Source organism: Martes martes (assembly GCF_963455335.1).
Source record: "Martes martes genome assembly, chromosome: 7".
Classification (NCBI taxonomy): Eukaryota; Metazoa; Chordata; class Mammalia; order Carnivora; family Mustelidae; genus Martes; species Martes martes.
The window spans coordinates 99,161,670-99,188,708 of NC_137894.1; the positions used below are offsets into that span (position 1 = coordinate 99,161,670).

General features: G+C 37.1%; 2 protein-coding genes across 6 annotated transcripts in view; both read left to right on the forward strand.

The window, feature by feature from the left end:
• The first annotated feature begins 1,850 nt into the window (after positions 1-1,850).
• Positions 1,851-21,852, forward strand: PSMC6 (proteasome 26S subunit, ATPase 6). 3 transcript variants are annotated; one of them, XM_080807327.1, is made up of 14 exons: positions 1,851-1,986; positions 2,977-3,056; positions 3,149-3,188; positions 3,433-3,485; positions 5,667-5,734; positions 6,352-6,466; positions 9,112-9,199; positions 10,799-10,860; positions 10,948-11,071; positions 11,425-11,486; positions 13,301-13,421; positions 13,762-13,842; positions 16,323-16,394; positions 21,037-21,852. In XM_080807327.1, the coding sequence occupies exons 1-14, from the start codon at positions 1,860-1,862 to the stop codon at positions 21,153-21,155; spliced, it is 1,212 nt and encodes a 403-aa protein (XP_080663453.1). In that variant the 5' UTR covers positions 1,851-1,859; the 3' UTR covers positions 21,156-21,852. The 3 variants fall into 3 exon arrangements, 2 of the variants coding, with proteins under 2 accessions (XP_080663453.1, XP_080663452.1); XR_013967051.1 differs by having other exon boundaries at positions 1,883-1,986; positions 16,306-16,394; positions 21,037-21,842; XM_080807326.1 differs by lacking the exon at positions 2,977-3,056 and having other exon boundaries at positions 1,881-1,986.
• Positions 21,853-23,394: 1,542 nt separating this feature from the next.
• The window catches only part of STYX (serine/threonine/tyrosine interacting protein), a 42,786-nt gene continuing 39,141 nt past the window's right edge, over positions 23,395-27,039 (forward strand). For 2 of the 3 annotated variants that reach the window (XM_080807727.1, XM_080807728.1), the window contains exon 1: positions 23,450-23,777. In XM_080807727.1, coding sequence (XP_080663853.1) covers positions 23,721-23,777 — 57 coding nt within the window. In that variant the 5' untranslated portion in view covers positions 23,450-23,720. Of the gene's footprint in view, positions 23,778-27,039 lie in introns of all 3 variants that reach the window. The other variant, XM_080807726.1, reaches the window with a different exon arrangement.

Consider the following 27,039-nt stretch of genomic DNA (forward strand, 5'->3'; position numbering starts at 1 on the left):
CATAAGATTTTTTCCAAAGAAATTTGAAGACCTCTTTTATGTGACTTTAGGGAACTTAATTCACATAAATTTGCACTTTATCTGTATATGTAGAAATACCTATTTAAACTCAATTATCGGGGCACCTGGGTGGCTCAGTGGGTTAAAGCCTCTGCCTTTGGCTCAGGTCATGATCCCAGGGTCCTGGGATCGAGCCCCACATGGGGCTCTCTGCTCAGCAGGGAGCCTGCTTCCCTTCCTCTCTCTCTGGCTGCCTCTCTGCCTACCTGTGATCTCTGTCTGTCAAATAAATAAATAAAATCTTAAAAAAAAAAACCTCAATTATCCAGGGCCACTGTATAAGATCAGATCAAATGGAGTCTGTTTGGAGCCTTTGACTTAGTCTATTGGAACAATAATAAATTATACCCAGGAACAATGCTGGTTAAGAGGTATAGCAATGGAGATCTGTTCTGCAAAAATCGAGGTTTTTACTACCCTTAAAATAAATAATTTAAAATCAATATTTATAACACTATTGAGGGGCGCCTGGGTGGCTCAGTGGGTTAAAGCCTCTGCCTTCGGCTCAGGTCATGATCCCAGAGTCCTGGGATCGAGCCACGCATCGGGCTCTCTGCTCAGCGGGGAGCCTGCTTCCTCCCATCTCTCCGCCTACTGTGATCTCTGTCTGTCAAATAAATAAATAAAATCTTAAAAAAAAAAAAAACCACTATTGAGTGCTTACTATGTGCCAGACATTGTGTTAATAGCTATAGGCACATATCGTATTTAATACTATGATGTCCCTATCAGATAGGTACAATTATTATGCATTTTACAGAGATTTTGAGAGATTAAATAATTTGTATGAAGCACAGAAATCTAAAAGTTCTGTCAGACTTCAAGTTCCTGACTCAACCTACCTGATCGCCTTTATCTTGTACCCTATATCTCTAGAACCCATCCTCTTCCGGTCTCATTGGCCTCCTTCTCTTCCTAGAAATGAGCCAAGCTCTTTTTTACCTCAACATCTTCGCACTTGCTGTTTCCTCTGTCTGGAAGGTTTTTCTTCACTTTGTTGCTTGGCTGGCTCCTGTGTCAGATGCCCTTCTAAATTAGTTCTCCTCACCTTACTCTATAACATCACCATATTTTATTTCCATTACAGTATTACACTCTGAAAATATTTTTTTAATATTTTATTTATTTTTTCGACAGAGAGAGATCACAAGAAGGCAGAGAGGCAGACAGAGAGAGAGAGAGGAGGAAGCAGGCTCCCCGCCAAGGAGAGAGCCCGATGTGGGGCTCAATCCCATGATCCTGGGATCATGACCTAAGCCGAAGGCAGAGGCTTTAACCCTCTGAGCCACCCAGGGGCCCCTGAAATTATTTTTTAATCGCTCCACCAGATCATATCCTTAGTACCTCATTCACTGAATGAGTAACTGAATAAAATAGCCTACTCCCGTTCCTGAAGGTCCTTGATAACACTATGTTATACCAAAAGGCTGTGTTATCCCCATAGTCCACTGGAACTATTTAGAGAGACTGCGCAATGCCTACTTCACTGCCATTTCAGTTTATCACAAAGTCAGTTTCACAAAGTAGTTTCTCGGGACAGCGGTGGTTTAACAATATCGAGACCTCTCTGGGGACGACCAGAACAACAGCTCTCTGCTCTACCAAGTACGACCTGCAGGGGACGGTGTAGGTGGAGGCCTCCTTCCGTGCACGACGGCGCCGTAGATGAAAGGAGACGCAGACGGGGAGGAGTGGAGTACAGAGGCGGAGCCAACCGGAAGGGGCGTGGCCGTCCACGAATCCGCGCCCCTCGGGAGGCTTTCCTCCCTCGCCCCGCCCCTTCCCCCGCCCGGGCGGCCATGGCCATTCCCGGCATCCCCTATGAGCGACGGCTTCTCATCATGGCGGACCCTAGAGATAAGGCGCTTCAGGACTACCGCAAGAAGCTACTGGAGCACAAGGAGATCGACGGCCGTCTCAAGGAGTGTGAGTGCACCTTTCTTTCCACACAGTCCTATGCCTGGACATGCTTCTGTCTCTAACAAAGCAGAGGCCCTTGGCCGAGCCCGGCAACCGAGCCCCAGGGATAGGGAGGCCTCGGTCCAGGGACAAGGCGCTTTGTCATCCGGCCCTGAGCTTGGGAAACACAGCCTCTTCGGGCGTAGAAATGGCCCAGTCTGGTCCAGGTGACAGAGAGAACATCCCCAGATCCGAGATGGAAGTGGAAGAGGACTAGAGGAGGAGTGAGGAAGAAGTGGGCCGGGGATGTTTGCCAGACTGGGGTGCAAAGAGGGCGGCATAGTGAGTCCCGGGACCCAAAGAGGAGAGGAGACTTGGGTCAAGGAAGCTCAAGCAAGAGATGAGACTCGTGGTGCTGGCTTGTTATTGCGGTGGAGAGCCAGAGCGGAGCTTGAGAGAGGAGTCCATCGGTGGATCATAATAACCTTCGTCGTCTTTCCTTGTATTTTGAGTTGTACTCCACCAGGCATACAAGTTTCTCTCACCTCCTGAACTAAAAGGGCGCTTACATTTTTTCGTAGTGCACCTTCACTGAAACGCCTGAGTGGTTTGATTAAATGGAGAAAGAACCACCTAATTCTGTAGATCATTGCTCTTGTTGACCTTATTTAGGGTGGAAAGCCATAGAGTAATAACACATGCGGGTAGCTGAAGAGGTGAGGAAGGGTCTCTTTTATCATTCGGATTTGTAGTCTCAGAGTGTCAATATCTGTTATGAATGTGCTTGAACAAGTATTGCCAATCAAGAAAATAAAAATTAGGTGCTCTTCCTGTAACAGTTCATTTTTAAACATGTCCCCTACAAGCGGATTATTTCTTTTTGTAGTTTCATACAGTGGATATAAAATATATGTAAAGTAAAAGAGATGGAAATAAACTTAAGTAAAATGATACTTAGTGACTTAAACTCACTAAGATTATTGTTTAATTAAAAATGTTCAAATTATATTATTTCAGTAAGGGAACAATTAAAAGAACTTACCAAGCAGTATGAAAAATCTGAAAATGATCTGAAGGCCTTACAAAGTGTTGGGCAGGTAGGTAATGGAGTTTGGGGTATAGGGAGTGATGACAATTTGTTTTTTAGTTATTGGCAAAACATAATGCTTTTTTTTTTTTCATTTCCCAGATTGTGGGTGAAGTACTTAAGCAACTAACTGAGGAAAAATGTAAGTGGATGGACTGTTAACTAGTAAAGGAAAAAAAGAGTGGATTCCCCTTCCTTCCACCATGAACTTTTGGAATTCTTATTAGTTTAATGATAATAATGAAGGTAGATGATATTCTTGCATAGACTTGAGTTTTCTTTCAATTATTATCTTCTTGGAGGACAGAAATAAACCATCAATGTGGATATATATATTTTTCCACTTTCTATTTTTTTCAATTTGTCCTTTCATTTTCTTCCTCTAGTCATTGTTAAAGCTACAAATGGACCAAGATATGTTGTGGGTTGTCGTCGACAGGTAACACTCTACCTCTGTACAGTGCTTTATAATTGGTAAAAGTGCTTTCATATATGTTATTTCATTCTTGAGGTAAGCAGGTCAGGCATTATACTCATAACTCCTGAAGGTGATTTGTTCAGATATAACACAAAACTTGAACTCAAACCATGGGCATTGGCCTGGTATTCTCTATTTTCTGTACTCTTATCACATTGCTTCAGTAAGCTCTACATATTTAGAAATCTAAGATTTTAGAACTGGAAAATATCTCTGATCATCTTATTTTATTGTCTTTTTTGAAGAGACTTAGACCTTGTCAATTATGTTTTATATTTAAACATTCAGAAATGTTACTCAAAGACTTTTCTGTAGCCTAAGTTGATTTTGTATGAGTTCATTTAGATTAGGATAGGCAAATTGAAATAACTGCAGATTTCATTTTGCTGTCATAAAAAATGTCAACAAATGGCTTTAAGTAATTTTAGGAGGCTCAGAAGCCAGTTCAAGGACTATCCTATTCTTCAGGAAGTATCCTTAGAACTTTCTTATAGATTCATTGGAAGAACTTTTTCTGAGTGTTTGTCATGTCGTGGGTTCATGTTTGAAAACACTGATACAACATGGCCGTAGAGTGGAATTTAACCCAGGGACTAAATCTTATCCTAGTATTTTGCCTAGCATATAAGTGGGAAGACATTTTCTAAATCAAAATATTAAATGTCTAGCCTGACAAAGGAGTTCTGTGTCCTTTACAGGGCCTTCTGGATTCCAAAAGTTGGTATTTCTAAGATATTTCATAATTGTATGAGGGCAAGAGAGTATTTGAAAGATGGAAAAGATAAGAAAAGCTAGGGTATATATTTTCTATACATGAAAATGTTGAAATAGCTTTTCATTGATTTTTGTGTAGCTTTTTTCAAGTACTTCACATATTAGCAACTTTTTAAAGTTTAATCCGTTATATTAAAGCTAGTATTTTTGCTTATCTTCACTTCATTTTCATTGGCACTAAATCCTAAATTTAGAGTTCTTTACAAAATCCTGTGAAAACTAGTAATTTGTATGATTCTGAAATTGTATTGGCAAGTAGTTTTTTAAACTCTCAAAAATAACTTAATTTTAAAAAAGTAACATCCTGAGTATGAGGTGAATCTCTTGGTTAGATTCTTACTCTATCCAAGTAAGTTACCCTGCCTAAATTTGCCAGAAAGTTGTTCAATATGATTCAGTCTAATATATAATGTATTTGGCATAATATCTGATATGTAGCAAAAAGCATGAATGATGATTGCTGGGGGGTTTTTTAGTTTTGGTTTTAGCATTTTATTTTATATTTTATTTTTTTAGGATTTTATTTATTTATTTGACAGAGAGATCACAAATAGGCAGAGAGGCAGGCAGAGAGACAGGGGGAAGCAGGCTGTCTGCTGAACAGAGAGCCCGATGCGGGGCTCGATCCCAGGACCCTGAGATAATGACCTGAGCTGAAGGCAGAGGCTTAACCCACTGAGCCACCCAGGCACCCCAGTTTTAGCATTTTAATAAAAACCTCTAAGGGGATACAGAATGAGTGCCTTTCTCCCTAATTTCCTATAGTCAAGTAACATGTTCTTCCCCAAAGCTATAGTTTTTAAAGTAAATCTAAAGGGCATATTACCAAAGTAACACTGTGCACCTGAAACTTAACATGATGTTATGTGCCAAATTTATTTAATAAAAAATAAATAAAAAGACTTTAAAAGAAAAATAAATAAAAGGCATACCTTTAAAATGCTTCCCTTTCCTTCCCCCAAAATGTTCACTTAGAGATTTCTGTATAAATACTTTGGTACCAATTGCCAGAGTCATTATATTATAGTGCCTAAATCAAAATAATGAGCAAAACTGTATCAAATAGTGAGTCTTTGAAAGTAAAATACTAATACTCATTTCTTTCTTTAAAAATAAGGCCTTTTCCACCACAAACTTCATATATTGGTGATTTTACATTTCACACTGAGTTGCATAGAGGGCATTCTTTTAAGGGAAATAACTTTGAATTAATTACCTTTATAAGCCCTTCTGTTGGCATGTGTTTATAATCTGATATTAGTGTTCTCTCTGAAGAATGAAAATGATTATTTGGCTTCTAAATATTATGCTCTTGTTAAAGTATTTCCCCTTTTAAGTGTTATGTAACACTTTTTTTTGTAAAATTAGCTTGACAAAAGTAAGCTGAAGCCAGGAACAAGAGTTGCTTTGGATATGACTACACTAACAATCATGAGGTAGGTTTCTTACTCTATTTATTTTACTTTTATTTTCATAGAGGGAAGATTTTAGCCAAAATACATGCTTCTTGGGGGGTTAGGGGGATGGGGTAACTGAGTGATGGGTATTAAGGAGGACATGTGTGGTCATGAGCACTGGGTGGTATATGCAACGAATGATTTGTTGAACACTTCGCAAAAACTAATGATGTACTGTATGCTGGCTAATTAAACATAATAATTAAAAAAAAAACAAAATATATGTTGCTTTTTTAAAAAGATTTTATTTATTTGAGAGAGAGAGAATGGGGGGGATGGTGAGGGCCCAGAGAGAGGGAGAAGCAGACTCCCTGCTGAGCAGGGAGCCCGAAGTAGGACTTGATCTCAGGACTCTGAGATGTGACCTGAGCCAGAGGCAGGTGCTTAACTGAGGCACCCATGTGTCCCCCACCAAATATATGCTTCTTGAAATCAATGAGTATCTTGCCACTTTTTCCCTTTTACTAATTTCTAATTAATGTAAATACATTTTTATGAGATCATCTACAGATGTTTATATAAGCAAGTCGTTTATACTCTGTAGGCTGAGAGAAAATACATCTTATAAAAGAAAAATACATATCTTGTCATTATAGATATTTGCCAAGAGAGGTGGATCCATTGGTCTACAACATGTCTCATGAGGACCCTGGGAATGTTTCTTATTCTGAAATTGGAGGACTATCAGAACAGATTCGGGAATTAAGAGAGGTTGGTAGTATATGCTTTGTTCTCTGAACTTAATAATAAAGAGTACTGGTTTTAAGATACCCAAAGGGAGAAAGAGAATGCAAGATTACTTTGTCCAAGTAGTGGTTACTAAATATTATACATTTAATATTCTTGTTGAGAGATAAATAGCACTGAATTTCTAGCTATGAAAATTATAGGTATTGTTAATTTGGAGATAACTTGGTGTTGGAAAAACCCTGCTCTTTTTGTGACAAAAAAGAAAAGAAAAAGCTAATAATTGATAAAAATCTAATGCCCATGCTATTTGTGGTTTTGGTTATCATAGGTTACTGGGGTCAGAGCTCTTTTGGGTCATGTGTAATACAGTTTTTCCCATAACCTTATTAATGTTAGCTTCCCGTCCTTAAAGTAAGTCACCTGTACCTTAAAATTTTTTTAAGATTTAAAAAAAATTTTTTTTAAAGTAATCTCCACATCCAGTGTGGGGCTCAAATTCACAACCCCAAGACTAAGAGTCACATGCTCCATGGACTGAGCCAGCCAGGTGCACCTGAAACTTAATTTTATTTGATAAATAAAATAATATTTGCTGCCATTTAAGAAAAATATTGGCTTTAGGGTAGCTTAGACCTTTTAAACTCTTAGGTGAAGAATCAAATGAGGATTTCTTTGCTTTCCTTGGTTCATAACACAGATGGCTTTTTAACAATTCTTTTTTTTTTTTTTTTAAAGTTCATTTGAGAGAGAGAGAGAGCGCGCACAAGCAGAGGGAAGAGGCAGAGAGAGAGAGGGAGAAGCAGACTCCCCACTGAGCAGGGAGCCTGATGCCGGGCTTGATCCCAGGAGCTGGAGATTATAACCTGAGCCAGAGGCAGACAGTTAACCATCTGAGCCACCCAGATGTCCCAACCATTCTCTTTAAAGCAGATTTAAAGCATTTTCCAATAGTTTCATCCTAATTTAGGATGGAAATATTTAGGAATGGATGAGAACAGTTATTATGGCTTATATCATCTGATTTAAGCACCAAGCCAGTAATTTTCAGACATTAGCGTATTAAGTTTTCCGGAACTCTTATTAAAGACACAGATTCCTAGGCCCTCTGCATGATTTTGATGCAGCAGATTGGGGGTCAGGGCATAGGAGTTAGCATTTAAACAAGCATTCCAGGTGATTATGGAACCAAGTTGTGTTTTGTTTTGTTTTTTTTTTTTAAAGATTTTATTTATTTATTTGACAGAGACCACAAGTAGGCAGAGAGGCAGGCGGAGAGAGGGGGGAAGCAGGCTCTCTGCAGAGAGCCTGATGCGGGGCTCGATCCCAGGACCCCGACATCATGACCCAAGCCGAAGGCAGAGGCCCAACCCACTGAGCCACCCAGGCGCCCCCAAATCGTTTTTGACCATAGTTAAGGAAGCACTAGCATCATTACAAATAAAAAGTCTATTCTTACTTTGTAGTTAATGAAAGGGCAGCAGAGGAGAACGAGTGCTTCATGAAACTGTGAGATCTTGTCTACAGTGATTTGCTGCATCAGCCATAGGAGCAGAAAGTCTCTGTCTCTATCTCACACACACACACTCCTACACAACCCACAAAACATGCACATGCAATACTCCTTTCTATCTGCAGACACTAAGAATATTGACTTCTTATACTTTTTGTTTATTTTAATCACACCTTATACTTTTTGTTTATTTTATTTTAACGACACAACCATTCAATAGAAGCTTATTTCTCAAATTTACTGGTACTATAAAGAGTTAAATTTGGGATAAAAATACATTATATGTTTATTAAAATAAAAAATTTAAAAAAAAAAAAAAAAAAGGAAAGAAAAAAGAAAATTCAGCTCTCTTGAACCTACCCACTGGCAAAAAAAAAAAAAAAAAAAAAAAAAAGAGTTAAATTTGGGTAGTCAAACCCTCAATTTTTCTATTCTCCAGCTGTCTTTGCTTGAATCAATCTTAGTAGGAGATTGAGAGCAGAATATGTGGTTCTTTTTTTTTTTTTTAAGTTTATTTTTCTTCCATAATCTACTGTGGGCTTGAACTCACAACTCCAAGATTAAGCGTCACCTGCTGTACCAACTGAGCCAGCCAGGTGCCCTGAAATATGATTCTTTTAAGGCTGCTCCAACAAAATGACAATATGAAAATTTTATATGCCTTTTCTCCTAATGGCAGTTCTAACTTACTCAGTTCCCCCATTTTATAATTATTTTGTGTTGTAGTCCCAAATGCAATATAATATAGACCATTTTTGTTTTTTCTTTTTTCTTTTTTGTTTGTAGTGTGATTTTTCATTGACGCGTAATTTACATTCAGTAAAATGCACAGATAATAAATATATAATTCACATATGTCTTGACAAATGATACGCTTGTGTAACCATCACTTCATTCAAGTGTATAGTTAGTTAAAATAGCTACAGACTTGAAAATTAGTTTTTACCTAACTAAAAACATATCTTAAATCTACCTGAAGAATAACCTCTAATATAAATGGCTTTATATTATATATATTATATATATAGCATGGAATTCTAGATCTGTTACGAATTATAACGTGTATATCTAACTGTGCCGATATTACACTTAAAGTATTTTAAAGTTTATCAAAATCTTTACCGACTTTTTAAGAAACAGTCAACTTCTTTTCTAGGTGATAGAATTGCCTCTTACAAACCCAGAATTATTCCAGCGTGTAGGAATAATACCTCCAAAAGGCTGTTTGCTATATGGACCACCAGGTTAGTGTTGAATTATGTCTGACCTACTAATAAATGAATGAAGGAATGAAAAAGTAAGGTGAAAATTTAATGTAGGCTATTCCAGCCTCCACTCTCTTCAGAGTAAGAAAGGAATACGTGATGTCTGTCTGCTATTCTCTCAGGTATGCTTAGTCCTCTTTGCTTCATAGGATGTGCATCTTAACATGCCGTATGATTCTGGTGCATTGGTCCTGTGTGGTTCACAGACCTCTGGCTGTTCCTGAGACACTTTCAGGGAGTCTGCAAGGTCAGACCTTACTTTGATAATACTTAGGACGTTAGTTACCATTTTCACTCTGTGAAAATGACTTCTGACTTCTGTGCTGATGGTACAAAAGCAGTGTGGGTAAAACTGCTCATGCCATAGCATAAGTCTGTTACATCAGTGGCATGAAATGGTACAAGTAGTCATCGTGTTACTGACTCTTCATACTTGCAGTATTTTTAAAAAAATGTGAGTTTCACTTTTAGATGTTCTTGTTGAAGGTGTAAAAATTATTTTTATTAAGTCCTGATTTTTGAATAATGTTTTATATTCTATGTGATGAGATGGGAAATACATGTAAAGTACTTCTCTTTCATCCTGAATAGAATAGTTATCGCTAGGAGAAGCACTTGTGCCTTGAGTTGTCAGCTGAAATTAGCTGCTTTTCATAGGATATCATTTTTACTTGAAAACATAATTTATAGACATTCTGTCATTGTCAGACCGGTTTTTGATTATTCAGATTGATTATTGCTTATCCGGCAAACATTTTTTCAATAATGAATGTAGTTAGCCTGTTATGTTAAAAACAGCTGACACCATCTGTAGCCAGTGATAAAATTTGAGCTTTCAAGTGAAAATTAGGTTTTCAAAACTTAACATCTGACAGCTTTTAAAAATTTTTTTAGAGAGAAAGTGCACATGTGTAGTGAGTGGGAGGAAGGGCAGAAGGGAGGGAGAAAGAGACTCTTAAGTAGGCTCCACACTCAGCAGGGAACCTGAAACTGGGCTCAGCTCACAACCCTTAGATCATGACCTGAGCTGAAATCAAGAGTTGGACCTTAACCAACTGAGCCAGGCACCGCCATCTGAGAACTTTCTGATTTTAATACTTTAAAGATGAGATGAGATTGGTGATATTAATAAATGTGGCTTTTAAATATTTTATAATGAAAAATGCCAACATTTGGAAGATTTTTCATAACTCACTGAACCAGTAGTTTTCCAAATAACCAGTAGTTGATGTTATAATATCATGCATAGGTAAAAGATGCATTCATTACACAGGAGAGACCAGTGGATTATAATGTACAGACTTCTGTAGTGTCTGTAAATTGGGGTTGATATATTTTTGAAGATATGTATTCAGCATGTTTAGAATTACAAGGGATATTTTGAATAAAATTTAAAATTTTAATATTGAAAGTTGAAATGCTTTAGAATTTTAAATGGGAAAAAAAGAATTTTAAATGGAAATTCTCTTTAGGATTTAGCTTTCATTTTATAAAATTTACTGTCTGGAGGATAACATAAAAGGCTTTTGAAAATTTGTTTTGCTTTCCATCTAATTAGGACTTCTTTTGTCATTTTAGGCACAGGAAAAACACTCTTGGCACGAGCTGTTGCTAGCCAGCTGGACTGCAATTTCTTAAAGGTAAAGGGAAGATTCTTTTTGTAGCTGTTGAAATTAAATTTTATTTGAGTTGTCTTATGTTTACCTTAATGTTTTTCCTTTAATCAGGTTGTATCTAGTTCTATTGTAGACAAGTACATTGGTGAAAGTGCACGTTTGATCAGAGAAATGTTTAATTATGCCAGGGATCATCAACCATGCATTATTTTTATGGATGAAATAGATGCCATTGGTAAGAATAACACCTTTTAAAGTTTATTTTGAACTCTTTTTGAAAGTGTTAAGAAATTTCTTAAAAATCTAAAGGAACCCCCCTTCATCTCTAACTGCAAATTGTGTGAAATAGTAAAATGAGTTGAATGTTACTTTAAAAAAAATTCTTAAAGGAAGTTTAACCAGTTTTAATTTGACATTGACAAAATGAGAAACGTCATATCAAAATCAACTCTAACTTCATCAGTATAATTCTTACTATTTAATTTTTATCTTAATGTTTTTAACTCCAGATACTGTTATTCTTTTATCTTAAATGGTGGTTGTAGAGGAAAAGAGTAACACATTTGAGTTTCCATATCATTATTTTAGGTGGTCGTCGGTTTTCTGAGGGTACTTCAGCTGATAGAGAGATTCAGAGAACTTTGATGGAGGTAATGTTTGGTAAAGAGGGTTTAAAAAGAAGCCACTGTGTATTAAATGAAAACACGGGATGTTTGAAGGTCAAGATGTGGACAGTGGTGTAAATGAAGAACACACTTAAGGGGTGCTGGGTGGCTCAGTTGGGTGAGCATCTGACTCTTGATTTCAGCTCAGGTCATGATCTCAGGATTATGGGATCAAGGCATAAGTTGGGCTCTGCTCAGCGGGGAGTCTGCTTGAGATTCTTTCTCTCTGCCCTTCCCTGTGCTCACATGCTTTCTCTCAAATAAATGAATAAGTCTAAAAAAAAAAAAAAACATACTTAAGTATAAAATTTGAAAATATTGTCAGGAATAAACACATTTCTGTACCACAATCTCTAGTAAGAAAATGTCTGTTGGAAAGTAATAGGAGTAGTTACAAATTTCTATATGATATATAGGTATACTACTCCATGTATTTTGAGCACACCAGCCATTCAGATATTTAAATTGTATATTCTGATGTTCACATTCTGTGAACGTGGTCTTGCACTTGTTTCATTAAGACATTTTATAAGTAATCGACATACTAAAACTAGTGGCAGTGGGTTATAATTATGAATGAGGCTGCTCTAAAAATTGCTAACACTTTTCCTGAGAATAAGAAGAAACTAAATTAGTTTTGATAATTGAAGAAGATGGATGTTGTAATATTAGAATGTACATAAAGCGTTTCCCCACTTCAAATTCTGTGAAAGTGATGGCAAGATCCCAAACGTATTTTTCAGTTTCTACAAAGCTAGGTAGTGTAAGTAATAGTGTCAAATTCCATGCAGTAGGGGTAGTTGAAAAGGACTTTTCATAAAATATAATGATCTGCTGAGAGTATATACAGCATTTTCAAATTCTATACTCCTGGAAACCTTAAATTGAGGTATTTTGAAACAACACGGATGCTAGTTTTGTTGTGTTGTTGTTATTGTTTTTAAAGATTTTATTGTTTATTTGTCAGAGAAAGAGAGGGAAAGAGTACAAGCAGGGGGAGCAGCAGGCAGAGAAGCAGGCTTCCCACTGAGCAAGGAGTCCAATGCGGAACTTGATCCCAGGACCCTGAGATCATGACCTGAGCCAAAGGGCCATGCTTAACTGGCTGAGCCACCCAGGCAGCCCACACTGATGATAGTTTTATACACGTAACTGATATGTTGTCAGCTCTCAGATATTTTGGAAAAGAGATGGACATATTGTTAAGCTAGGTATGTTTTAAAGAGTTTGTTGAAAACAATTAGGTTTTTAAGTATTCAAGAAAACTTTAGTAATTGAAGGAAATATGCTTAGTGTCTCAGTATTTCTATGTGTAGTGGAATTATTTGAAAAGATATGTGATAGATTTATTATCAGATTTGTGGAAATGTCATTGTATCTGGTTTTCTGAACGTAAATTTTATGTTTGGCATACCATAGTACTGTATATATTAGATTTTATTAGTAATGTTTTTAAAAGTAGCTATGAAAAAAAATTTGAACATTGGAAATCAGATCCAGATAGTTTAATTTTATAATACTTGACTAGATGGAAACCTTCCAGTTTATTAAAACTTTTTGATAGCTATAACAAGGTACATAGTTCAGTAATGTATCTTGGAACTTCCAAGGCTGGAAAACCTCTACCTTTATATTAGAGAAGGAAGAGATAGTCCATCAAGTGGTCATTCTGGAGATGGCATGCTCTCTGTAGACAATGTATTTCATAGTATTAGAAATATAGAAGTTGTGTACTCTCTGTTTTTTAATGGGATGTTTTGTAAAAATCTGTTAATGATTTTTATTTATAAATATATTAGTTACTGAATCAAATGGATGGATTTGATACTCTACATAGAGTTAAAATGATCATGGCTACAAACAGACCAGATACACTGGATCCTGCTTTGCTTCGTCCTGGAAGATTAGACAGAAAAATACGTGAGTTAAAGTTCTTCACCTGCTGTGTGTTCTCTTAGTCTGTGTCCATTTCTCTTTCCGTATCTCTTCCTCACCCCTTACTTTGTTTAAAATCAAAACACCTGGGCGCCTGGGTGGCTCAGTGGGTTAAAGCCTCTGCCTTTGGCTCAGGTCATGATTCCAGGGTCCTGGGATGGAGCCCCACATCGGGCTCTCTGCTCAGCAGGGAGCCTGCTTCCCCCTCTCTCTCTGCCTGCCTCTCTGTCTACTTGTGATCTCTGTCTGTCAAATAAATAAAATCTTAAAAAAAACAAAACAAAACCTAACTGCAAAAGAATTTCTTATAATTTTTTATTTTCAGATATTGACTTACCAAACGAACAAGCAAGATTAGACATATTGAAAATCCATGCAGGTCCCATTACAAAGCATGGTGAAATAGGTAAGGAAATAACCATTTTATGTATATTTACATTTTGTAAATGAAGCAGAATGCTAATAGATATCACTGATAGTCTACCAAATCTGGTTTCAAATTCAGCAAACATGGAGATCTTAAATTCAGCTAATATAATTTATTGAGCATCTTTTGTACATTAGGAATTGTTTCAAGTGCTGGGGATATAGCAATGAACAAAACAGACAGATGCCTGCCTTATAGAACTTACATTCTTGTCAGAAAAGACAGACAAGGTCAGTAAAATGTTTAGTATATTAGGTGGTGATATGTGCTATGGAGAAAAATAAAGCAAGAAAAGAGAAATAGATAATGCCAGGAGCCAGAATGGATGGATACATTTTTAAATGGAGGTGAGGCACGGGCGAGCAGAAGGAAGACTTACCAAAAAGATGATTTTTAAGCAATGATCTGAAAAGGTGAAGGAACTAGGTGTAGATAATTTGGGGGAAAATGATACAGAGGGAACAGCCAGAGAAAGACTTTGAAGTATGTGTATGGCTGGAACATTCCAGGAGTAGCAAAGATGCCAAGGTGTCTATGGCAGAGTAAATGGGACAGTGGTAGCAAGAGAAATCATAGAAGTGATGGGAATCAGATTGTATATAGCCATATTGAGGTCATTATGTAGGAACTTCTGCTTTTATTTTTTTATTTTTGTCATTGAAGGATTGTGAGCAGAGCAATGATAAAGTCTTACCTTTTGTTATTTTTAACTTTGTAGTGTTGAAAATTAGAAATGCATACAAACAGATAAGAGTATAACAAACTTCTAACCCTAGGTTAGAAGTTAGAATTTACAACATTTTTTTAATGCTAATGTGAGGGATCTGGAAGAGAGAGAGAAATTGGTGATGCACTTTCCTTGAAGAAAGGTTGACCCTGTATATGAGCATGGACTTTGCATTTATGAGAATAGGAGGAAAGGCAGAATAAATAGTTGCTAATGATGACAGTATCTCATGTATGGCAAAAACTTGTAGAATTTTTCTTCTGAATACGTTTATTTTCTCAGTGAAGTAGAAAACAAGTTCAGAGTGAAGATGGGGAATTATTGTTAGACATTTGAGGACAGGGGAGAAATGATAAAATCATTATCTCCAGAAGTGAGAGAGTGCAGTCTAGGGTAGAGGTCAGCAAACCATTGCTGTGGGCCAAATTCTGTCTGCTTTCTCTTTTTGTAAGTAATGTTTTATTTTAACAGCCACTGCAATTTGTTTATATATTATCTGTGACTGGTTTCCCACTACAATAGCAGAAATTAATAGTTTTGACATAGACCACATGGCCTGCTTAAAATATTTACTGTTCAGCCCATTACAGAAAATTTGCTGACTCCTTGACTAGGGGTCATTATACTGTTCTAGTATAATTGCCAGGCAGCTTTACAAACCCTTAGAAGCTAATGGTCCAAAAATGATTAAAATTGTTGGTTATTGCCTCTCACTAATTTCCTCATTGCTTATATGAAAATAGTTTTGAGCTGGAAAGACTAGGCTAAGCTAGGGATGCCAATTTGTAGATTTTTTCCAATACTGAGTTCTTGCTAGATACCAAATAACTGCTAACCTTGGGAATCCCTGCTGTCAGGATGCTTTCATGAACTTGAATGAAAATTAATTAATGAGTATCTGTCTAATTTCAAATACAGATTGACATACTACAGATGGTTTGACAAAGGTGTCTCATCAGAATTACACTGTAGTAGCCCATGCTGTCTCTTATTTCTCTCCTTATTCTATATCAAGTCCATAACTGCTATTCCAAACCAATAGCTCTTTATTTCAAGTCTGTCATGTGGATAAAAAAGTCATATAACCATTACTGTTACCATAGATCTGGTACCTCACCACTTGGAGCTTGCATAGGAACCAGAAAAGCTAGCCATTTAAAATAGTTGTTTACATAAACAATGAATCTTGAAACACTAAAAAAATTAAATTAAGAAAAATAGTTGTTTAAAAGATGTGATTAAAATATGAAAAATATTTCTGATGATCAGTTTTGGTGTATTTTATATTAATGCACTAAATTCCATTGTGGTTAATAGCTGGTTCTGAATATTCTAGATTTATTCAAATCAAAGATTTGGTTACAGTTTTTATGAGTCATGGCTTCACAGATAACTCACGTTCACATATCCATAACTGTTTCAATGCGTAGAAACAGGTTAAGATGCTTTCAGGTATTGATGGTATTTCTTGGTTTTAAAGTTTTAGAAGTAAGTATTTCTGTTTAGTACTGGCTTAACAAAAGCATAGTTTTGGTTGTTAATATTGTGGAGAACTTGCTAAATATTATGGAGGAATGTTAACAGATAGATGCCTAGCTGATCAAATTCAGAGCACGCTCTGCAGTTAAGTTTTCCATATGGGCATAAATCAAGAAAAGGTCTAATTTATTTATTTATTTATTTATTTATTTATTTTATTTATTTCTAATTTCCAGTATTTTTTCCTAAACAGATTATGAAGCAATTGTGAAGCTTTCAGATGGCTTTAATGGAGCAGACCTGAGAAATGTTTGTACTGAAGCAGGTATGAGTTTAAAGTGCAGCGATTTTGATTTGTTTAATTTGCTAAAAATGTGTTTGGGTTTATTCAGTAGCAAAGCCTGGGCCTTGCAAGGGTATGGGTGCTTGGATTTTTGAGAATTGATTCCAAGAAGCAGGAGAGAACAGGCAAGTGAGTTGGAAAGAAGCAAAGCTATAATAAGGGTGCGCTACTGAGGTAAATGCTGTAGACGGGGGGATTTGATTTGATGAGACCTCAGAGAAACATACTGAATGCCTTCCAGGATTACTTGTCTGAAGTATGGAGACTGGAGCATTTATTTACCAGCTCTCATCCCCCATGAGAATTTGCCCTTGGGGATGTTAACTCCTTTATACTTACGGATGCCTTAGGGCAGAATGTGGAAAGACCTGCATGTGATAGCATGCTGGCCCCCTGAAGTAAGTCTGGGACTGTACAGAACATTCTGTCACACCTCTGGCTGAAATCAGACTGGACCAGCACCAGAAGTAATCTGCAAAATGGATAACATGTTTTCTCATACTAGTCCGTTAATAATAAGCTTTGCAAGATTGACTTAAGAATTTTCTGATCATGCAAGTTGTATAAAATATAATTTTTTTTTTAAAGATTTTATTTACTTACTTATTTGAGAGAGAGAGAGAGAGAGAGAGAGAACAGGCAGGGGAAGGGCAGAGGGAGAGGCAGGCTGAGAAAGGAGACTGACCTGGGGTTTGATCCCAAGACCCTGGGATCATGGCCTGAGCCAAAGACAGACATTTAACCTACTAAGCCACCCAGGCACCTCAGATGTTACTATTTTTTAATATATTTTCTCTGTGGATTGTGTGATTCTGTTTTTATTTTATTTCTGGTACCAGGTGGCTTTAAAACCATAGATTCCTTTAGTCTTTGTCTTCCACACAGAATCTTAAAATTAAAAAAATTAGGGGTGCCTGCATGGCTCATTTGGTTAAGTGACTGACTTGATCTCAGCTCAGGTCCTGATCTCAAGGTTGTGAATTTACTATAGTAATAATTAAAAATTAATTTTTGCAGTAGTTTTTATAGTTACTGTCATACGTTGTGGGTGAAGTTTTTAAGTATACAGATGTGATTTCTTCTTGTTTTTATATCACTTATAGCCTTATTTTAACATTTCTTATAAATTAGTGTTTATGTAAAAAAATTTTTTTAATCACACACTGATTTGATTTTATTTTTTTCAGTGTTCCAAGATTCATTGTTTATGCACCACACGCAGTGTTCCATGTAATACGTGCCCTCCTTAATACCCACCACCAGGTTCACCCATCCTCCCACCCTGCTCCCCTCTAATAGATTACTGTTTAAAGGTGTTGCTCAGACATGGCTTCTCCATAAGAGTATCTTCATGGGTATACTGTGACTGAGTATCTGGATCAAAAATCTGCAGGTCTAAGAATTCCCTCCATACACATCAGAGTAAATCAGGACCACAAAGACTAGTATAGGGGCACCTGGGTGGCTCAGTGGGTTAAAGCCTCTTGCCTTCAGCTCAGGTGATGATCCCAGGGTCCTGGGATCGAGCCCCGCATCGGGCTCTCTGCTCAGCAGGGAGCCTGCTTCCCTTCCTCTCTCTCTGCCTGCCTCTCTGCCTACTTGTGATCTCTGTCTGTCAAATAAATAAATAAAATCTTTGAACAAAGACTAGTATACAGAAAATGTTGTGTGGTAAACTTGCATGTGGCTTTAACTACTTGGAATAACTTAGGACATTCTCTTTCCAGAATCTATACTGGACCAGATTATTATTAGAGTACTGTTTTGGTAAAATCCAAACAGAAGCAATGTCATAATCCTAAAGGTTGATATCATTAAATTATGATACTTGCTTTTTTAACTTTTTTTTTCCAGTTTTATTTATTTATTTTCATTATTTTTTAAAGATTTCATTCATTTGAGAGAGAGAGCGAGAGGGAGAGAGACAGAGAGAGCACAAGGAAGGGGAGGAAGCAAAGGCAGATGCCCACTGGGCAGATGCCCAGAGAAGCCCACTCCCCAATGAGCTGGGAGCCCAACATGGGGCTTGATTCCCAGGACCTGAAGATGTGATCTGAGCCTAAGGCAGATGCTTAACCATCTGAGCCAGACACCCCCTTTTTTCAGTTTTATTGAGAAGTAATTAACATATATGACCACATAAGTCTGTGTACAGCATGATGCTTTGATTTACATATATTGTGTAATGATTACCACAAGAGCTCAGCTAACATTTATCTTCTCATAGAGATACAATTAGAAAAAAGGAAAAATAGTTTCTCTTTATAATAAGAACTCTTTAAGATTTACTTTTTCCTATATATCATATAGCAATATTAGCAATAGACATGTTGTACATTACATCCCTGGTACTTATTTATAACTAGAAGTTTATATCTCATATATTTTTTAAAAAGTTATTTTTATGGGGCGCCTGGCTGGCTCAGTAGGTAGAGCATGCAACTCTGTCTCTAAGTTGTGAGTTCAAGTCCCATGTTGCATGTTGAGCTTACACTTAAAAAAAAAATCCCAAATATATATATATTATTATATATATAATAAGTATATATAATAAATATATTATATATAAATAAAAGAATGTGGTATTTCCAGTAAAGAGCTATAACTTCTGTGTGGATTATAATTTTAGCTTTCTTTTTTTTTTTTTAAAGATTTTATTTATTTATTTGACAGACAGAGATCACAAGTAGACAGACAGGCAGGCAGAGAGAGAGGAAGGGAAGCAGGCTCCCTGCTGAGCAGAGAGCCCGATGTGGGGCTCGATCCCAGGACCCTGGGATCATCACCTGAGCCGAAGGCAGAGGCTTTAACCCACTGAGCCATCCAGGTGCCCCTATAATTTTAGCTTTCTAAATGGCCTAGGACGTTCATATTTGTAGACACTGAAATTCTTTGGTTTTCTTTTTATTAGACTTTATTAGACTTCAAGCCTTTTTTACTGACATATCTTTCTGTAAGTGAAAATAAACTTGATTCAGTTATAGTTGTCTTTTCCATTCAAATCCTGACATTATTGTTCTTTTTGGATTAGAATGTATTTCAGATTCAGTCATTCATTAAACAATGATTTGGAAATAGTCGTATGCACAAAGTTTGGAAAAATAACTTTCCTACTTTAGTTGTGGCCTTCAAACAGGTTTTGTAACTTCACTATTAAAAGACTAGAAATTTCCATTTACCTGATTTCTGAGTACAACATAGAGTGACTATTTCAAAGACTATGTAGAAATCTTAAGAGAAGTTAGAAAGTAACCTTTGAAATTTTCTATGCCACTGATAGTAAGTGAAAGTCAATATAAACAGATCTTCAATGAAAATATTAGTAGGATTCATTTAATTAGCAGATAATGAAAACTTACTAGCTTTAGCTTATCATGAAATTAGGATTGTCACAAAATCTTGAGCCCATATCCATGATATACCTAATGTTTCAAAACACATACCCCACACCCACACACCCCTTTCAGTCCTTTGTCAAGTAGTATTTGACAAGTAACTTGTCAATAACTTGAGTTTTCCAAGTTTGTGATACTTGAATATCAAAGTCATATCAAAATATCAGTTTGTACATTAGTCATATAAGAATATCAGTTTGTACATAAATAAGGTAAATTTTAATATGTGAATAGTGACATTAGTTTTTGATACAAAGCCCAGTGTTGACTTTAATTCCTATAATTCCTATTCTCTAAGCTTTTGATTATTAACAAGGAAAGACCATCAAAATTACTGGAGGTGTTTTGTGTTTTTCCAAACCATACTTGTGTTCCCTCCTTCCAGGCAGTTGTTGCCTGTTAAGAAGCTACACCTTAAAAATGTGTTTTGTTGATAGTTTTACTTTTGCTTTTTCAGAATGTCATTGAATACAGGGACTGTGTGAGCTAGATTTTTAATATCCAGATAGTTGTCTCATTGATGTCTAGCTTTTGGTTTGGAAAATAATGCTCTCTGTAGTTAAGGAAATTAATTGAACAATGATGGTTGTTTTTAACAAATTAGAGCTACTGGCTCCGAAGTAGTAAATCCAGGCTTCTTCACATTTACTTTGCAGAATTACTTAGTTTTCATTAAAAAAACTTTTTTTTGAGATATAATTGGACAAATAGCATTATGTTAATTTCAGGTGTACAGCACAATTATTTGATATTTGTTTTTATTGTGAAATGACCACTACAATAAATCTAGTTAACATCCATCACCACATGTAGTTAAGAAGATATTTTTTTCTTGTACCGAGAACTTTTAAGATCAACTTCCAGCAATTTTCAAATATACAGTACAGTTTTTTTTTTATGATTTTATATTTGTCAGAGAGAGAGGGCACAAGCAGGGGGGAGCAGCAGGCAGAGGGAGAAGCAGGCTGCTTGCTCAAATCCCAGGACCTTAGGATCATGACCTGAGCTGAAGGCAGATGCTTAACTGATGAGCCACCCAGGCATCCCTACAATACAATATTATTAAATCTAGTCATCATGCTGTATATTGCATCTCTAGGACTTATTTTATAATTGGAAGTTTGTGCCTTTTGACTGCCTTCACCCATTTTGCCCACCCCCCCCCTTAGTTTTCTTTTGAAATTATTCACATATTATATATAGCAGTCATGTTGTTTTATTCTCCACAGGTATGTTTGCAATTCGTGCTGATCATGATTTTGTAGTACAGGAAGACTTCATGAAAGCAGTCAGAAAAGTGGCTGATTCTAAGAAGCTAGAGTCTAAATTGGACTACAAACCTGTGTAATTTACTGGAAGGTTTTTGATGACTGCATGACAGATGCTGGCTTAATGTAAAAATAAAGTTAAGGAAAATAATGTATGTATTGGCAATGATCTACTTAAAACATGAATAAAAGTAAGTATGAATAACATTGTAAAAATTAGTAATTCAGTAATTCTACTTTTAAGATTGGTACAGAAGAAATTTGTATGTTTGTTAATGTTGCATTTATTGCAGCAAAAGTTATAAGACTATGTTAAAGCTTTTCGTATTTGCTGTGTGAGCATTTTGTAAAACATTGAGAGTAGTTTGAAATAGTACGAAAGCATTTCTTATGACTTATTTTATATCATTTGTTTTCCTCATCCTGAAAAGTTGAATAAAATCTGTTTGATTCAGTTCTCCTACACAAATTTTTGTCTTTTTTAAAAGTACATTTATTATAGTCCTTTAAGTTCTTTAGTAAATAAACTACTTAATAACCAAAATGAATTTTATTTAGATGATGAGTTTTGAATTTTAAAACTGTACCCACATTCAGTGTTCCTAATAACATCTTGTTATACAAAGCATAGACATGTATGTTTATATCAATAATGGAAGGTTCTGTGTACTTTTTTACTTACTATGATTAGGCTGTGTGATAGTTAAATTGGAAAAGTACATGCACATCCATAACCTTTTTTTAGATTATGATTAAAAGTAACTGCTAACAAATGTGACTTGGTTTTCTTGATTTATGTGAGATGATTGTTTCCTTTTTAGAATATTAAGGTCTGGACCCTCTTCCAAGAAGAAGTCACACAAAAATACACACGATTTTGCATATACTAAAATTAAAGGAGATTTATTATTTCCCAAGTTCACCCATTGACTCTGTAGGTATCTATGGATACCAAGCTAAGAGTGTCTGATGTAGGGGATGTTGATGTCAGAAATGTTCAAAGCAAAAGTTCTGTTACCTACACACAATTCTTTCTGTATCATGTGGAATTAAAGCCTTAACAGATTAAAATAGGAAATCATCATTGGGCATCAACTGAGATCTTATTAAAGGTGCTGTTTAAAAAAAACCAACTTGACCTCAGTTTAATAAACACTAAAGAATGTGTGATAATATGACATCGATAATTACACATTCTTCAAATTAAAAACTTAACTAGCAGAGTATTGTGTGTCTTTTTATAACTTTAAAAGACAGAACAGTTTACATAGTGGTAGAGAAAATGGAGCACTCAAGCTAACCATCTAATACTCAAATTATTGAACAGTTCTTTTTCTATATATGTTGGCAGTGTGTTTTATAAAAATAACAATATAAAAATAGTAGGATGTTTGTCAAGTGGGTCTTGGTCAAATATCCATGTGATTCTTTTAACTTTATTCATTGTAATTAACAATTTAGTTAATGACTTTCCCACCTTTCTACTTTGGTGGTTTGGTTTTTTTTAAAAGGATCGGTTTGATGTACAAATTTTGAAAGTGTGGATTCTTCTGTTTTACTCATCTGTTTAAAAAAGGATAACAGTATCTCCCTCAGCCCAGAGAAAGTATCCTGTACCCCCCTCTATTTACAGTATAGTATTAAAAAACTCAACTTGTTTTTAAAAGACACTGAAAGCCATGTAGTTTATTAATATATATAATTATATATAATACTAACATTTCAACATAAACTTAGGATGAAAGGGAGAGACCTTCCTTCAGTATGATGTATATTTTACCGAGTGAACTATCCGTTTCTTTTTCTTAGGATTTTCTTCTTGAGGTTTTCTAGTCATGTTCCCAAGTATTCTTAAAAGTCCACCGTTTCAGTTTACTTAAAGGTGATGGGTGTTTCATTTTCTTCGTAGCAAAAGTTTTAAGATGACCTCTTCATTTATTACTCTTTTTTGGTTATAACCTCACCACAGATTGCGTAGGATTCTGAGGGCAGAAACTACAGTTTACTTTTTGGATGCCAGTCTCTGGTGGCTAGATGTCTTGCCCGTTCGTGTACTACAGAAGGGATTTACGTCCTTTGTGGAAAGGGCAGAGCTGGTCTGATTTGTCCCACTGCCTTTCCCAGGACCTTCAGTCGTTCCCTCCCTTCTGCCGCAGCCCCACCTCCTCCACACCGGGTGAGCTTCGGCAGTTGCTCCTCCGAGGCCCCGCCCCTCCGCGTCTGCGCTCTGGCGAAGGGGCGGGGCGGTGGCGCGCTGACACCTGGCGGCCGCGGGGGGCGGGCCGAAGGCAAGCGTGGGCTGGGATTGGCTGGGGCAGTGTGGGGAGGAGAGACGGTTGTAGGGCTTTTGCTTGTGCCCGAGCCTGTGCGGCCTGAGGGGCGCGGAGACTCAGGGGGAGGGAGACGGCAGCAGCATGGCGGCCGGGTATGAGCCGCCCAACCCTCCTCTTCCCCGCTGTCGCCGCCGTCGCCGCCGGAATCGCTGGGACCCTTTAGTCTGCGTGTGTTCGTTTTAAGCCCGCTGCCCGCCCGTCAGTCCTCCGGTCCACCCGCCCTTCTTCCTTTTTCTGCCACTGGCAGCCCGAGGGTCGGGCGGGCCGGATAACTCCCACTCCCACCCCACCCACAAGCCCCGGGCCGGGACCATGGAGGACGTGAAGCTGGAGTTCCCCTCGCTCCCGCAGTGCAAAGAAGACGCCGAGGTGAGTTTGTCCGGTGACTGCCACGCACAGGCCTCCCCGTGTGGCTCCTCGGCCGCGGGGCGACCCCAGGCCCCAACCATCGAAGTCTCCGGGTCTCCCGGAGCCCTATTGCTTCCTGAGACCGTCCTGGGACCTCGGGGAGGAGCCTCCCGCCCAGGGGCGGTGTGCTTCGACCCTCACTCACTGAGTACCTTTTCCTCTTCTGAGACCCGGGCGGAGGGGCAGCTGGGTCTCGTCTACTTAATTAAATGGGAAGGGCAAAAGCAATCTTTTCTCCCCGAGACTCGGCGTCCAGGACTTACTTTGAGTAAGGTTCCCCTTTTTATTGACAAGGCAATACGAGGGTAATGTTTTAAATCTCAATTTGAGGGATTTTTTGGTGTCATCGATTCACTTGTGGTACACATGTCCCCATATGTGAAATGGATCTGGGGCCTGAACTTTCGAAGTCTGCCTTCAAAAAGTTTTCCAAAGTAGTTGTTTTGTTTGTTTGTTTGAGGCGAAGCCTTGACCCGCAGAATAAAATGTCACAAAGCTAGCACATTTGAATCTAAAAACTTCAGCCACGAAACTTTCCCTTTGGAGGGCAGTTGATACTGAGAATGAAATTCTTTGAACCTGTTCCCCTGATACCTAATTCGGGATTCTTTGTACTCCACCTTATTTTTTCCTTGCCTAAAGTTTGTATTGAGTCGTCCCCCCACATTGCTAGTTTAAAATAAAATGGTGTTACACTCTACTAAATTAGAGTTTTCTGAAGACTAAATTAGTAACAAGACAAGAATACTCAGTTATGCTCTAGTAGGATCAAGAAAGAGTAAAATTTTCTAGTTCTAAATATCTTAATAATTGGAAAATAAGGCTGTATTTTTAAGAAACCATTCGTTTATACCAAATATTCTTTTGAATATCTTTTGGGGGTCTTATTTTTTTATTTGGAGGGATCCTTTGCTTGTGGTAGTAGTCTTTCACAATTTCATATGTTAAGATTGGACTCTTAAATAGGAAAAAGAGTTGAATTTAGATTATTTTAAAAATAAATTTACACTTTTTTCTTTGTTTAATACGGAATAATGTGAATGAGGAATATGCTTTTTGTCCTTAAAATGATTCAGTGATTTCAGTCTGGAAGCAACCTTAAAAAGTAGTGTAGAGCATTCTCTCTTTTGAGGTGCAGAAATTGTAGCTTCCTGAGAATAAGTGATATGCCAAGGTAACAGTAGTGTAAGACACAGTGGAGGGCCTTGGTCTCTTGATTTCTAGTTCAAAATGTTTATAGACTTGGATTTAATCTTTTATTGTGTATATGTCTTATTTCTTTAAAATTATTATAAAGTAATTTTATAAATATTTTATAACATATTTTATATAGCTTTCCTCTGCAAGGACAGAAGTAATGCTTAGAGCCTAGAGATAATGAAGCAAATATTATTTACTGAAAGCAACTTCATTCCTTTTTTCATAGCATTGGATGTTAGTTTTCTTTTGGTTTCAAGTGACAAAAACCAACTCAGAATATCTTAAGGAAAAGGGGAAGAAGTAATTAAATCCAGAAAGGTAGTGGTGCAGTTGGTCTCGGAGACTTGACTAGACTGTATCATAATGCATCAGAACTGCCTCTTGTCAGTGCTTGTCTCTATTTTCTCTCAGGGTTTCTGTTTTTATTGTGGTTTCTCCACAGATACGAGATTGACTGTCAGCTCCTTCAAGGTCACACCCTTACAGAGCTTACACATTGAGGAATAATATCTCTTTGAGCTTCAGTATTTAAAATCTGGAGGATTGGCTTCACCTAGGTCATGTGCCATCCTTTGGATCAATCCTTATAGCCATAATGGGGGGGAATACAATGAGGAGCGCAGTCTAGGTCATATACTCACTTCTGTGGCCAGGGATGTGAAGTTCATCATCGGTAGCCCTCCCGCCAAAACCGTAAGAGCATTTCCACAGGGGATGGAGGGTGCTTTCTGGGCAGACAGAACTATAAATAACCATTAAATAGGGCATATAGTTACTCATGATAAACTAATAAAACAGAACCTTAATTTTCTAATATCCCATGAGATAGGTAAAGTGTCAAATGGTCTTACGTAGTTATAGTGACTAGCCGGTAATAGTGTTCTTCCACCTAGGAAGCATTTCATGGAAACCTATTACAATCCAAATCTTGTTTTAGCAAAAATAGAATTCAAGTAGAGAAATTTTAATGCATGCTCTTAATGATTGATATGATCAGTCTGTGACGGCTTGATGAATCTGTCACCTCTGTAAGAATATTACTTCTACATTTCTTGAAATACTAGTCGGGACATTCTTTTAGGATAGTCCCAGCAAAAATTTAGTTGTGTTCAGATCAGTTTGCAAAAAGGTTGTCACTCCTTTGTTTAAAACTTTGCTGTGATTTCCCACTGTTTTAAGGATGAAGTTCAAACCCTTAACATTATCTGCAAGGTGGTGTGTGGTCTGGCTTCTGCCTGCCTTTCTGACCTTATTCTGTGCTACTACTCTTCCTCTTCTCTGTTTTCCCTAACCATGTTCATCTTCTCTCAGTTCCTGGAATGTTTTGGTTCCCTCCACACTCCCACCTCCACCCAGAACCTTTGTGTTTGCCATTTTCCCTTCTGTGGCTGTCAGCACTACGCTTGCCTTCCCCTAATTGACTATTTGCTCTTGGGTTAGATCTAACTTTAGGTATCATTTCCTGAGAAAGGAGTTCCCTGATTTTGCTAACTCCTCCTGTTCCCTCTCCCACTCTCACTGCACAGAATAGTTTAATCCTCCAGGTTTATAAGTCTCTGTAGCACTTGGTGCTTTATACCTAACTTGTAATAGACATCATACTGATGGTTTTGGTCAATGTCTCTTTTCCATGATAGACTGAAATTTTCATAAGTGAGTTTATTCACCAATGTGTTCCTGTCTTATTCTCACTGTTTCTTGCACTTGACACACTGTCTGGTATATACCCTAAGCTTAACAAATGTTTGTTGAATTAATGGAAGAATCTTGATTGGTTTTAGTAGTGGAGTCTGGTGACAAGATTACAGTACTTTCTTTTTAGAAGTGAAGAGCAGCTTACACTGTCAATTTTTAAATAAATTAGTTGCATAGTTAGGGCTATTGATTTTATAATTCAGAAATTAATGTTTTTAGATAGTGAAATATAATTTATTTCAGTTGCAATTTGGCAACTTAAATGTCACTTTATTTTCTTTTTTGATTCCCACAGGACAGAATAAAAAATGGGAATTGCTTAATATTT